The sequence below is a fragment of the Natator depressus genome, chromosome 25, assembly GCF_965152275.1.
Source record: "Natator depressus isolate rNatDep1 chromosome 25, rNatDep2.hap1, whole genome shotgun sequence".
Classification (NCBI taxonomy): Eukaryota; Metazoa; Chordata; order Testudines; family Cheloniidae; genus Natator; species Natator depressus.
The window spans coordinates 709,150-724,021 of NC_134258.1; the positions used below are offsets into that span (position 1 = coordinate 709,150).

The 14,872-nt window shown below is 48.4% G+C and overlaps 1 protein-coding gene across 2 annotated transcripts in view; it reads left to right on the plus strand.

Moving 5' to 3' along the window:
* Nucleotides 1–14,872, plus strand: part of TMPRSS9 (transmembrane serine protease 9) — a 75,163-nt gene that overhangs the window by 39,202 nt on the left and 21,089 nt on the right. For both annotated transcript variants that reach the window (XM_074939442.1, XM_074939443.1), the window contains exons 4-7: nt 434–501; nt 1,068–1,243; nt 4,133–4,174; nt 5,066–5,179. In XM_074939442.1, coding sequence (XP_074795543.1) covers nt 434–501; nt 1,068–1,243; nt 4,133–4,174; nt 5,066–5,179 — 400 coding nt within the window. The remainder of the gene's footprint in view (nt 1–433; nt 502–1,067; nt 1,244–4,132; nt 4,175–5,065; nt 5,180–14,872) is intronic.

Genomic DNA, 14,872 nt, shown 5'->3' on the forward strand with positions numbered 1-14,872 from the left:
CCGGCTCCCCCGAGGGCCTATTCAGCTTCATCTTCCTTCCAGCAGCCTGTGTCCCTTCTCAGGGATGGGGAGAGACACTGCCCATGGATGGGCCATGCTGGAAGGCAAGCGAGACACTGGGACCAGCAGCTGCAGTGGGGATCTCTCTACAGGGAAACATTTCTGGTGGCACCCGTGGCTGGTTCCACTTATCGTATGCAGCACAGTCTGGTTTTCAAATGGAAAAACAGCTTTGTGAAAGCACGTCTCTGGAGCTAGCTGGCAAGGAGGTTAAATTGCCCAGGGCATGGGGGACAGCGGGCTCAGAGCTCAGAATCACTTCTCAGACACAGCTCCCCAAGGTTCTGCAGCCTTGGTCTCTTCTCCCCAGGGCTTTTTGCTTAAAGAAAATCTGAGCCAGTGTTTGCCGGCCTCACTCTTCTTTGCCTTATAGTTTCTAACCAGCTTCCAAGGCTCTCCACTGGAAGGGAGCTGTGTTGGCTGTGCTGTCCTGGAGTACAGGTGAGTGTGTGCTGCTCTGTGGCTCCCTGCAGCCAGCTATGGAGACTGCGGCTCCATGAGTCTGGCCTGCATTGACTTCTGGTCGCTCTCTTTTGGCGGGGGAAAGGATTTATTTATTTTTTTGTCAAAATGTGGCCTTTTGCCAACTCTGGGATTTTTTTTTCTTCAAAAAATGTTGAGTATTTTTAATCCTTATAAAAATGTGATTAAAATGGTTGTCATGATTTTTTTGACAAAAACTTAATTTTTTGGTCAAACAAATATGTGGTTAATTTTGTAGATCAGATTTTCAATAACATTTTTGATAAAAATTGTAATTATCATATTTTTTTCATTAATCTTTGTAAAGCAAGCGACAGGCCCGTTCTGAACCCTCCAGACCAGAATCAGTGTGGAAACCCCAACGTTTTATTACTGAGCAAATAGGTTGGCATCTACCCACAGGCTCCCCGGGGAGCTCTGTGGTGTGGGGCCAAGGGCGGGTGGAGGGAGGACAGGCCTGTGATCACAGCTCATCCTTGTACTATCGTGAGGAAATGTGCTCAGTGAGTCTTTTCCTCCAGCAGGAATGGGAACTCCAGTGTGATTGTCCATTTCCGGCTGCAATTCAGCCCTCAGGCTTCCTGGCCTTTAAGCGCCAGTGTGGAGGAAGAGGCCCTCAGACATGGGCTGGCTGCAGCACTGAGGGAGGAGGGCATCCCGCTGGCCACCTATGGGACCATCTCCTCGGCCTTACTCACAGGTAAGCATCTCCTGTCCCTGCCAAGAGGCACGAAAGGTTCCCTCCTCAGGCAGGGCCTGTCGCCAGAGAGAAGTAACCTGAGCAGAGGCTGATAACAGGCAAGGGCTGCACTTAGCAAAGCCACAAACAATCACCTCAGCTTTAGCTTTATCTCAATTTGGTTTTTAAAGCCCAATTCAATCTCCCTGCCCAATGGCCGTTGTGATACAGCATGGCCAGAAGGCAGCAGGAGAGTGATCTAGGAGAGATTTGTAAGTTCCAGGATGAGGAGAAGCCTTATTCCCTGTAGAGGGAAGAACAGTTTCTATAAATTAATTAAAAGCACCTGAAGCCAATTACAGCACCTGAAGCCTGTCACCTGATAGAAACCCCCTGCTTCAATCAGACAAGGGAAGGAGTTGGAGCAGAGAGCAGTTTGGAGAAGTGCTGTGGCTGGGTGCTGTGGCCTAGGTGCAGAGAGGGAAGTAGCCCAGGGGAAGGAACCGCTAGTTCAAGTGTTTTACCACTATCCCTTGGGCCCCTGGGCTGGGATCCAGAGTAGAGGGCAGGCCTGGGTCCCTCCCTCTCCACTACCCTTCTCTGCGTTACTACTGGGACAGTAGAAACCCGAGCTCAGGGGCAGGAAACTGTGTCCCGAACCCCACTCAAGAAGAGGAAGCGTGGGACCCATCATAATTGTACTGGCAATTTGCCACACCGTATACAAATGCATCAGACACAGAACAGGGAGACGCTAGCTCTGGTAGGCTCCAAAGGATTGACTAGCAAGCATCGGAGCCAGGTTTGTATAATTTTTGGTGGTGCCCAGAATGTCCATAGGACAAATCGGGGGCAACCGCCTCAGGGCCCGTGTTTTGGGGGGCACCTCGCTTCATGGGGACGCGGGGTCAAGGGAGACCTGGAGGGTTAGCGGGGGGTCTGGCGCCTGCAGCAGCAAGTGACCCGGCCCCAGCTCACCCTGCTCCATTCCCTCCCCACCCCCATTCCACCCCTTCCCCCAAGTCTCCACCCGCCTCTTTCGGGCTTCCATCGCCTCCCCCGAGCGATGTCGGGAGGACCGGAGCAGGGTGGGCTGGGGCCAGGTCACTCACTGCTGCCAGCACCGGGCCCCCTGCTGACCCCCTAGGTCACCCTGGACCCCACATCCTCCTGAAGTGCAGAGCCGCCCCCCAAAGCATGGGACCCGGGGTGGCTGCCCCGGTCTCTCCTGTGGACATTCTGGGCACCACCAAAAATTATACAAACCTGGGGTTCATCAAGGAAAAGTGCAGAGTCCTGCACTTAGGAAGGAAGAATCCCATGCACTGCGACAGGCTGGGGAGCGACTGGCTAAGCAGCAGTTCTGCAGAAAAGGACCTGGGAATTACAGAGGACGAGAAGCTGGATATGAGTCAGCAATGGGCGCAAGTTGACCAAGAAGGCCAACTGGGCTGCATTAGTAGGAGCATTGCCAGCAGATCAAGGGAAATGATTAGTCCCTTCTATTCGGCACTGGTGAGGCCACATCTGGAGTATTATGTCCAGTTTTGGTTCCCCCACTACAGAAGGGATGTGGACAAGTTGCAGAAAGTCCAGCGGATGGCAACAAAAATAATTAGGGGGCTGGGGCACATGACTTGCGAGGAGCAGATGAGGGAACTGGCCTTATTTAGTCTGCAGAAGAGAAGAGTGAGGGGGGATTTGATAGCAGCCTTCAACTACCTGAAGGGGGGTTCCAAAGAGGATGGAGCTTGGCTTTTCTTAGTTGCGGCAGATGACAGAACAAGGAGCAATGGTTTCAAGTTGCAGTGGGGGAGGTCTAGGTTGCATATTAGGAAACACTATTTCACTAGGAGGGTGAAGCACTGGTATGGGTAACCTAGGGAGGTGTGGGAATCTCCGTCCTTAGGGGTTTTTTAAGCCCAGCTTGACAAAGCCCTGCCTGCGATGATTTAGTTGGGGTTGGTCCTGTTTTGAGCAGGGGGTTGGACTAGATGACCTCCTGAGGTCCCTTCCAACACAGATATTCTTTGATTCTGTGACAGGTTGCTGGGCTGCTACTCGCACGTCAGGCTTCTGTACCAGATATCGACTGGCTACAGAGCTTCCATGATATACTGATACACCTGAGTTGTTTGATCCCTTAATATATTGTCAACAATGGCTGTTGTGAGTTTAAATAAAGGATGTTACAGCGAGTACCACCTAGTGGCCAAAAAGTATACTATAGTATAGCAAGTATAACATGCTTTCCCCTGTGTAATAGTATGTCTCCCAGCTGGGGGTTGGCTGCAGGTGACCTCCAGCCTCCTGGAAAGATTTCTAGAAAAGATTTCTTTCAGTATTTTCACTGCTCCTCTGCTGCTTCCCACGCTGGCCTGGGGGTGTCTGAAGAGGAAAACATGGGGCGTGCTGGAGCACACCTGTTCTGTGCTCAGTGAGACCATCTCCAGTTACTGTCAGAGCTGGAAGCCCCTCTCACCAGGCTCAGGGCTGAGAGGTGTTAGTTCTTGGCTGTCACTGACTGGAAAAATAGCCATGGAGAGTCACTGGACTCGCCCTAAGATGTCAGAGTTCCTCAACGCTGCCCTGGTGAGCTGGTGACCCACTGGTCAATGTGTGTTGTGAGCCCCCGTGTCTGATCCACAGAGGACAAAAGTCTGTTAGAGCTGCCAGCTGCAGAGCCTGGTTCTTTAGCTCAATCCATGGAGGCTCAGGCATTCAGAGCTGGAAGGCCCAGGTGGCCAGGATGGTGGCTGCTACACTTGTGAGAACTGAAAGGATGAGTATCTCAATATTACATCCCAGCATCTTTTGCCAGTCGCCAACCCCATTCTGAAAGATACCTGGACCTGTGACCCTAGAATTACTGCATCCTCTCACCCTCCCCATCTCTCCATTGTGTTACAGGGCCAAGTGGGGCATTTCTGTACGGAATCGGATTAAAATCAGGTATGAGTTCTCCCTGAATCAGTGCCTTGCCTGCTCATACCCAGAAGCCTGCATCCTCCAAAGGAGTAGAACCCTCCCAGGGTTAGCCCATGCCAGCTGGATCACCCAGGAGGATCCAGCCATGCTCACAGTGAGGGCTAGCAGAGCCACCCCCTGCTCCCTTCTGCTCTGGAGGTTGGAGCTCTGAAGACTGTCGACGCTGTAGCTTTGTTCTGAATTTGTAACATGGCTTGACCCATCCATAACTCATGTCCATGCATAGTACAGCAGTGCCTCTCCTTTCCTCTGGTCCCTGAGCCAGGGGATCCCAGGTCCTGTTACAGAGATGGATCTGGCTGTGATGTTCCAGTCAGGTCTGGGTCTGAAGTCTGAACTTTCCCAGAGGATGGGGTGGCTCCGGGGTATTGGCACAGACCCAGGCCTGATTGAGCTACCAAAATGCACCTGCAATCACAACAGGCTGATAATGGGCAAAGGGCAGCCCTGGTGTAACAGCTGCTCCTTTCAGCCCCAGTGGGGTTCACACCTGCTTGTGTTGGTACAATGTCTCCGGTGGATACTGGGGAAGAGGTTGGGGATGGACGTTTTATGTAGTTAACATTAGCAACGTGGAAGGTCTGGGAAGCCAGTTTGCTCAGAGACACTTTCTCTCTTTTCTCCATGAGGGTCCAGTCCTGGACTTTCTCATCATCCATTTGGGGATGCGCCCAGCCTCTGACACCAGCTCCAGTCTTTGTTCTCTGCAGAACAAGCTTAGAATGAGTCCGGCACCAGGGGATGGGTCCCTGCACGGGGAGGCTCTGGATCGGCAGTCCCCTTTCTGGTCGGGAGCTCTGGAAGACTGTAGAGTGTGAAGGGGCCAGGTTAACCACCACCTTCCTGTTCCTTCAGGCAGTTGCCCTGGAAATGTATTTACTTGTCAGAACAGCCAGTGTGTGTGGAAAGAGAATCCTGAGTGTGACGGCCAAGTCGACTGCTCCGACGGCTCTGACGAGGCAGGCTGCGGTAGGTCTCTCGCACTGGAGTTGTATCTGCTGGGGGCACACATGGCCAGTGGGACATGTGTTTGGGAGGCTGATAGTGGACCAGCATGCCTGGGGAGATATGGACTTGCTGTCTAATTAAGAGGACTTACCATCTGTTCCTCCTTGGAGGAAGCTGCTTTGAAGCAGTTGATGAGTGGATCATTTGCAGCCTAGTACTGTCTCCAGGTGCTAAGGGCAGAGGTCTGGCAGGCCAAGGGCAGTTGCAGGCAGAGCACAAGGAGAATCCATGCCCCACTGTTGTCTTTCACCAACATTCATATAGATGTCCCAGCTCCCTGTGTCCCCAGCACAAACACCACCCGGCCCACTAGCATTTTGGGCCCTTGTTGGCAGTGTCAGCAGGGAGCCATGGAGCGTGAATGCACCTCTTAGCCCAGAGGTGGCCCCTCCAGGAAGGGCTGATGCACTCTGGCAGGCAGTGTTACAGGATACTGGCCAAGACAGTACCCACGCTGTCTCTACTCTAAGGCTTGTTAACCAAGCCCATCTCCAGAGGTCACCCAGTGTCCTTCACTGGGGCTGACGGTCATTACAAACACAATGACTGACTAATTAGGGCAGCAAGTTCACAGCTAGTGATTCATTCAGAGAATTCTGCAAAAGTAAAAAGAACGCAGGTAGAAGTCCAGCAGCAGAGTGGGGTTATCCAGTTTATGTACAATTACCTGCCTTGCGTGTGTGTGCACTTAGTGCAAGGAGCTTCTGACCTCAGAGACACAGTACAGGCTCTTGAGGCCAGAGTGGCTGAACTGGAGGAGCTAAGGGAGACTTTCAGGACACAGCGGAGTTGGTCCCACCCCCAGTCTGGCAACCTCTGTGCTGTTGAGGAGAGAGAAAGTCTTGCGGAAGAAGAATATCAGCTTGAGACAGAGGGAAACAATCCCATAGTTGGGACCCTCCTTCCTGATGATGTTATGGTATCCTCTCGCACTGAGGACACCCCTCTGGCGAACCCCAGTTACTAGGAAGAGCCAGGTAATAGCAATGTGGGATTCAGTTGTTAGAAAAATAGATAGCTGGTTTTGCGATGACTAGGAGAACTACAGGGTGAATTGTCTGCTGGGTATGAAGTTTGTGGAGCTCATGAGACATCCAGACAGACTTATGTGCCGTACTGGGGAGACACCGACATATGGAAAGGCAGGAGAGCAGTCCTGAAGGACAATATTAGACCGCTAGATAAGAGATTTAAGTTCAGGACCTCCATGGGAGCATTCTCTAAATGCTTCCAGTTCCACACACAGCTCCAGTTAGACAGGCAGAACTGCAGAGTCTCATGGATGAGATGATGGTGTTGTGAAGAGGGATTTAGGTTTATTGGGAACTGGGGAACCTTTGGGGAAAGGAGGAATCTTTACAGGAAGGATGGGCTCCACCTAAACCAAAACAGAACCAGATTGCTGGCATGTAAAATTAAAAAGGTTGTAGAGGACTTTTTGAACTAAGGGTGAGGAAACCCAACAAGTGCTGAGCCGCACACGGCTCAGGAGGTGCCATCCTTTGGGAACGAGTTAAAAGGGGGACTCTATGTGATGGGATCCCTGGGGACAGCCTGCGACTGTGGGACTACTGTGTCCCCTTATCTCTCCAGCCTGAGCTGTCTCACAAGTTTTGCTAGTGACAAGCAGCAAACCCCTCCAGATGCTCTTATCACTCAGCACAACAGCATGTGGAGACGCACACCCAGCTAGAGTGCATGAATGCTCCCAGAGCCACTCACAAATCACACAGAGAAAGGCACCAGACAAATCCCCTCAGCTCCCAGCCTTGTACCTCAGGAATATACTGCCTTGCACTGCTCAAGATGAGCAGTGAAAATGTATTAATTGGTTCACCACTTCATCAATGGAAAGTGGATATACATCAGCCTTTGTAAACCTGAGCAAGCACCCTTACCAAACACTTCAGGCAAACTCACTGGTAAAGATAAACAGTTAAACAAATGTATTGACTACAAAAGATATATTTTAAGTGATTATAAGTGATAGGCAAAAAGTCAGTTACCAAAATAAAATATTAGCACATTGTCTAAACTCTAAACCCTGTTAGACTGGGCAACATCTAGATTAAGGAGTTTTTTCACCTCACTGGATATTGCAGTCCTTAATATACAAGTTTGTCCCTTAAACCTGGGCCAGTCTCCTCTGAGTGCCTTTGTTGCTTGGGTACGAAAAAAGGCCAAGCATAGGGCCCCTGTGTGCTGTTTAATATCCTCAGTCCCATGTGCTTGGAGAACACAAGAGACTAACAAATTTATTTGAGCATAAGCTTTCCTGAGCTACAGCTCACTTCATCGGATGCATTCAGTGGAAAATACAGTGGGGAGATTTATATACACAGAGAACATGAAATAATGGGTCTTACCATACAAACTGTAATGAGAGTGATCACTTAAGGTGAGATATTACAAGCAGGCGAGCTGGGGGGAACCTTTTGTAGTGATAATCAAGGTGGGCCATTTCCAGCAGTTGACAAGAACGTCTGAGGAACGGTGTGGGGGGGTGGAAATAAACATGGGAAAATAGTTTCACATTGTATAATGACCCATCCACTCCCAGTCTCTATTCAAGCCTGTTTTTGAAGTTTTTTTGTTGAAGAATTGCAACTTTTAGGCCTGTAATCAAGTGACCAGAGAGATTGAAGTGTTCTCCAACTGGTTTATGAATGTTATAATTCTTGACGTCTGATTTGTGTCCATTAATTTTTTTTATGTAGCAACTGTCCAGTTTGACCAATGTACATGGCAGAGGGGCATTGCTGGCACATGATGGCATATATCACATTGGTAGATGTGGAGGTGAACGAGCCTCTGATAGTGTGGCTGATGTGATTAGGCCCTGTGATGGTGTCCCCTGAATAGATATGTGGACACAGTTGGCAATGGGCTTTGTTGCAAGGATAGGTTCCTGGGTTAGTGGTTCTGTTGTGTGGTGTGTGGTTGCTGGTGAGTATTTGCTTCAGCTTGGGGGGCTGTCTGTAGGCAAGGACTGGCCTGTCTCCCAAGATCTGTGAGAGTGATGGGTCGTCCTTCAGGATAGGTTGTAGATCCTTGAGGATGCGCTGGAGAGGTTTTAGTTGGGGGCTGAAGGTGACGGCTAGTGGCGTTCTGTTATTTTCTTTGTTGGGCCTGTCCTGTAGTAGGTGACTTCTGGGTACTCTTCTGGCTCTGTCAATCTGTTTCTTCACTTCAGCAGGTGGATATTGTAGTTGTAAGAACGCTTGATAGAGATCTTGTAGGTGTTTGTCTCTGTCTGAGGGGTTGGAGCAAATGCGGTTGTATCGTAGAGCTTGGCTGTAGACAATGGATCATGTGGTGTGGTCTAGATGAAAGCTGGAGGCATGTAGGTAGACATAGCAGTCAGTAGGTTTCCGGTATAGGGTGGTGTTTATGTGACCATCGCTTATTAGCACCGTAGTGTCCAGGAAGTGGATCTCTTGTGTGGACTGGTCCAGGCTGAGGTTGATGGTGGGATGGAAATTGTTGAAATCGTGGTGGAATTCCTCAAGGGCTTCTTTTCCATGGGTCCAGATGATGAAGATGTCATCAATGTAGCGCAAGTAGAGTAGGGGCATTAGGGGACGAGAACTGAGGAAGTGTTGTTCTAAGTCAGCCATAAAAATGTTGGCATACTGTGGGCTATGCGGGTACCCATAGCAGTGCCGCTGATTTGAAGGTATACATTGTCCCCAAATATGAAATAGTTATGGGTGAGGACAAAGTCACAAAGTTCAGCCACCAGGTTTGCCGTGACATTATCGGGGATACTGTTCCTGATGGCTTGTAGTAAGAGAGTGCTCCTTATACTCGTGAGATATGGATCTATGGCTACACCCTAAGATGTCTTCGCCTTACTGGATTCAGAGTCGGCTCCTCCATCAGGTCCCTTCACCTACAGGGAACTCATGTCCCTGCCACGAGACATACCTGTGGAATAGGGTCTATCACTTCCTTGCATGTGCTATACATCTCTCCATCGACTCCGACGGTACTGCTGTTGTAACTGGAGTCTGCCTTTTCCTCTTCCAATGAATCAGACCCTGGGGAAGAACCACCTTTCCTTTGACTCTCCAAGATACCACCACATACACCGACACCCATGGGAGCATCCTCACCCTCCCCAGAGCCACCATGCTGTGGGAAGCCCTGAAACCTCCAGTTGATCCTGCCTATTGGTCATATGGGGTGACCTTGGGTCAGTATCCTCCTTCAAAGCCTACCTGATCCATGAGGGAATTGCCACCTGCTTTCCCCACGGGGCCCACCAAGCATGTCCCTGAATCTGATGGCATAGGAAGGATTTTATACACCAGTTCTGTTGGTTCTGCTGGAGCTGGCTAGATTTCCATCCTCATCGCTGAACAAAGCTTTTACTGCATGATTCTCTTCTCCACCAGATGACTTCAGACTTTGTCAAGATCTTTTATGGCGAGTCATGGGGGAACACCAGATCCCACTGGAAGAGATCCAAGACTCCCAGCTTAAGCTTCTGGACATTCTCCACACTTTGGGACTGATGAGAAGAGCAATGCCAATCAACGAAGCCATACTGGAGCTAGCCAGGACTGTGTGGCAGACCCCCACTACATGTATTGTTACCTCTAAAGGAGTGGAGAGATGTTACTAAGTCCCAGCTAAAGGCTCAGAATTCCTATTCTCCCACCCAGCTCCTGAATTCCCTGGTGGTTCAGCTGCCGCAGAGAGGGCTAAACAACAAAACCCTTGATTTGTGCCTGTGGATAAGGAAAGGAAGCATCTAGATCTCCTAGGTAGAAAAGTTTTCTCTTCCTCCAGTTTGCAATTTATGACAGCCAATTATCAAGCACTGCTGGCTAAATATGACTTCCTGAATTACAGTGAGTGCAAGGACTTTGCTAACAGTCTTCCGCAGCAAGACTGTGCCGGCCTTCAGGCCCTTGTCAAGGAAGGAAAGCAAATAGCCAGAACTGACCTCCAATCCACAGTGGATGTGGCTGATACTTCCTCCAGGGCATGGCTGATGAAAAGAGAGTCTTGGCTTCATGCATCTGGTTTTGTAGGGAGGTCCAGAACACCATCGAGGACCTTCCTTTTGATGAGTACCAACTCTTCAACCAGAAGACAGATGAGTCTCTACATACCCTAAAATACTCCAGAGCTATCCTTTGCTCTTTGGGCATCTAAACACCTGCACCAAAACGAAACTTCCATCACCAGTAGTCCACACTGAGATACAGGTCTCCAGCAGAGACCTCTTTTATCAGCAGAGACCCTAGGAACCTCCATGCACTTGACAAAAAGTCCAAAGGTCTCGCTTCCCCAGGCCCCCCTATCAGGCTTCAACATCTCAAACCCAACCACAAGCAAAGAGGTATTTTTTATGTGAGCTTGAGAGCTCCAACCAGTGAGCCTAACACATCACAGTTCTTTAGTCTGCAGAAGAGAAGGATGAGGGGGGATTTGATAGCAGCCTTCCACCATAGGCGCTAACTTTTCCTGGCGCTGGTGGATGCTTGACCCGCCCCTGGCCCTGCCCAGACTCCACCCCTGCCCCACCCCCATCCAACCCCTTCCCCAAAGTCCCCCTCAACTCTTCCCCCTCCCTGCCCCTATTGGACTCCTTCCCCAAATCCCCGCCCCAGCCCCACCTCTTCCCCGAGCACACCACGTTCCCCCTCCCTCCCAGTGCTTGCCACCATGAAACAGCTGTTTTGCAGTGGGAAGCGCTGGGAGCTAGGGGGAAAAGTGGGGACACAGAGCGCTCGGGAAGGAGGTGGAGGCAGAGGTGGAGCGGAGGCAGAGGTGAGCTGGGGAGGGGTAGGGATCTTGGCTGCCGATGCGTGCACAGCACCCACCAATTTTTCCCTGTGGGTGCTCCAGCCCTGGAGCACCCACGGAGTTGGAGCCTATGCCTTCAACTACCTGAAGGGGGGTTCCAAAGAGGATTCCAATAGAGAGTACTACCCTTTGGGATAGCTACCTCTTCCAGAGTCATCATCAAATTATTTTCCATAGTAGCAGGTCATATCAGATGTTATTATCTCCTTGTTTTTGCATACCTTGAGCACTGGCTCCTAGCCACCAGGCCCAACCAGGAAACCCACACATCAACCTCTATGATTCTCAACCTTTCTTCTCTGGTAGTCAGCATCGATGTCAAAAAGTTGATCCTCAACCCCACGCAATCTTTGGACTTTATTAGGGCTACCCTAAACTCTACAGGCATACCTGCCCACAGACAGAGTTCAGGAGATGCGTGACATGATAGCTCACATCATGGCCAAGACTTGTCTGACTCTACTTGGCCACATGGCCTCATGCACTTACGTGGTCCCCTTTGTGAGATTTCACCTTTGTTGACTTCAGACATGGCTACAGTCTGTATAAATCACTGAACCGCCATTCTATGAACCTCATGGTGACAGTCCCAGCCAAGGTACTGTCCTCCCTCCCATGGTGGACAGACCCATATCATGAATGCAGGAGAGTCCCCTTTCTTCCCTCATCCCCAGACAAAACTATCACCAACATGTCCTTACTAGGCTAGGGAACCCCTATGGATGACCACATGACAAGGGACATGGACATCTCAAGAATCCAGGAAGTACATCAATATTCTGGAACTTTGAACAGTAATGAGGGCATGTGAATTCTTCCTTCTACTCATTTACGCTCATAATTTCCTGATCATGTCAGACAACTCTGCCACTTTTTTCTACATCAACAAACAAGGAGGAGTGAAATCCACCGCTCTACGTGCAGAAACAGTCAATCTCTAGAACTGGTGCATCAGCAATCAGATCACCCTATCCGCAGCCTGTCTTCTGGGGACACAGAATCTACTCACAGACTCACTCAGCAGACACTTTGCAATCAACCACGAGTGGGAACTTAACAATAAAGTGTTACTCAACATCTTCGCACAATGGGAGACCCCAACCAGAGATCTATTCACCTCTCAGAGAAACAAGTGCACTGATGATAACACCCTTGTGGGGTGGGGTCCACTACAGACCACCTAACCAGGAAGAAGAGGTGGATGAGGCTTTTTTAAAACAATTAACAAAATCATCCAAAGCACAGGACTTGCTGGTGATGGGGGACTTCAACAATTCAGACATCTGTTGGGAAAATAACACAGCAGGGCACAGATTATCCAACAAATTCTCGGAATGTATTGGAGAAAAATTTTTATTTCAGAAGATTGAGAAAGCTACTAGGGCAGAGGCGGTTCTAGATTAGATTTTGACAAATAGGGAGGAGCTGGTTGAGAATTTAAAAGTGGAAGGCAGCTTGGGTGAAAGTGATCATGAAATGGTAGAGTTCATGATTCTAAGGAATGGTAGGAGGAAGAAGAGCAAAATACAGACAATGGATTTCAAGAAGGCAGACTAGCAAACTGAGGGAGTTGGTAGGTAAGATCCTGTGTTAAGCAAGTCTAAGGGGAAAAACAGTAGAAGACAGTTGGCTGTTTTTCAAAGAGACACAAAGGGCACTGCGTAGGAGAGATAGGAAGTATGGCAAGAGACATCCTCGTTTAACCAGGAAGTCTTCAATCATCTAAAAATAAAAGAGAGTCCTACAAAAAGTGGAAACTAGGTCAAATTACAAAGGATGTATATAAACAAATAACACAAGTATGTAGGGACAAAATTAGAAAGGCCAAGGCACAAAATGAGGTCAAACTAGTTAGAGATGTAAAGGATAAAAAGCAAACATTCTACAAATATATTAGAAGCAAGAGGAAGACCAAGGACAGGGTAGACCCATGTGGGGTTTGGGGGGGTGGGAAATAATAACAGAAAATGTGGAAATGGTAGAGGTGCTTAATGACTTCTTTGTTTCGGGTTTCACCAAGAAGGTTGGTGGTGATTGGAAGTCTAACAAGTGAATACCAGTGAAAATGAGATAGGATCAGAAGAGGCTAAAATAGGAAAAGAACAAGTTAAAAATTATTTAGACACCTGTTAGATGTCTTCAAGTCACCAGGACCTGATGAAATGCATCCTAGAATACTCAAGGAGCTGACTGAGGAGATACCTGAGCCATTAGCAATTATCTTTCAAAAGTCATGGAAGATGGGAGACATTCCAGAACACTGGAAAAAGGCAAATATAATGCCCATCTATAAAAAGAGAAATAAGGACAACCCTGGGAATTACAGAGCAGTCAGCTTAACTTCTGTACCTGGAAAGATAATGGAGTAAATAATTAAGCAATCAATTTGCAAACATCTAGAAGATAATAAGGTAAATAACAGTCAGCATGGATTTGTCAAGAACGAATCATGTCACACCAATCTAATAGCTGTCTTTGACAGGGTAACAAGCCTTGTGGATGGGGGGAAGTAGTAGACGTGATATATCTTGAATTTACTAAAGCTTTTGATACTGTTTTGCATGATCTTCTCGTAAACAAACTAGGGAAATGCAACCTTGATGGAGCTACTATATGGTGGGTGCAAAACTGGTTGGAAAACCATTCCCAGAGAGTAGTTATCAGTGGTTCATAGTCATGCTGGAACGGCATAACAAATGGGGTCCTGCACGGATCAGTTCAGGTTCCGGTTCTATTCAATATCTTCATCAATGATTTAGGTAATGCTATAACCAGTACACTTACAAAGTTTGTGGATGATACCAAGCTGGGAGGGGTTGCAAGTGCTTTGGAGGATAGGATTAAAATTCAAAATGATCTGGACAAACTGGAGAAATGGTCTGAAGTCAGTAGGATGAAATTCAATAAGGACAAATGCAAAGTACTCCACTTAGGAAGGAACAATCAGTTGCATACATACAAAATGGGAAAGGACTGCCTAGGAAGGAGTACTGTGGCAAGGGATGTGGGGGTCATAGTGCACCATAAGCTAAATATGTGTCAACAGTGTAACACTGTTGCAAAAAAAGCAAACATCATTCTGAGATGTATTAGCAGGAGTATTGTAAGCAAGACACGAGAAGTAATTCTTCCGCTGTACTCCGCGATGATTAGGCCTCAACGGGAGTATTGTGTCCAGTTCTGGGCACCACATTTCAGGAAAGATGTGGACAAATTGGAGAAAGTCCAGAGAAGAGCAACAAAAATGATTAAAGTTTTAGAAAACATGACCTATGAGGGAAGATTGAAAAAAAACTGGGTTTGTTTAGTCTGGAAAAGAGAAGACTGAGCGGGGACATAACAGTTTTCAAGTACATAAAAGGTTGTTACAAGGAGGGAGAAAAATTATTGTTTTTAACATCTGTGGACAGGACAAGAAGCAATGGGCTTAAACTGCAGCAAGGGAGGTTTAGGTTGGACATTAGGAAAAACTTCCTAACTGTCAGGGTGGCTAAGCACTGGAACAAATTACCTAGGGAGGTTGTGGAATCTCCATCATTGGAGATTTTTAAGAGCAGGTTTGACAAATACCTGTCAGGGATGGTCTAGATAATACTTAACCCTGCCATAAGTGCAGGGGACTGGACTAGATATCCTCTTTATGTCTTTGCCAGTCCTACGATTCTATGGTTCTTTGATTCTAAGAACCATTCCACCTTTCCAAACCATCACACCTCAATGGGGACTGAATCTAATACTATCAGTATTAACACACAAAGCCAATGAACCACTGGCATCTTGCTCCATGTCCCTCCTCTCCATGAAAGTCGCCTTCCTTGTTGTTATCACTTCAGTGAG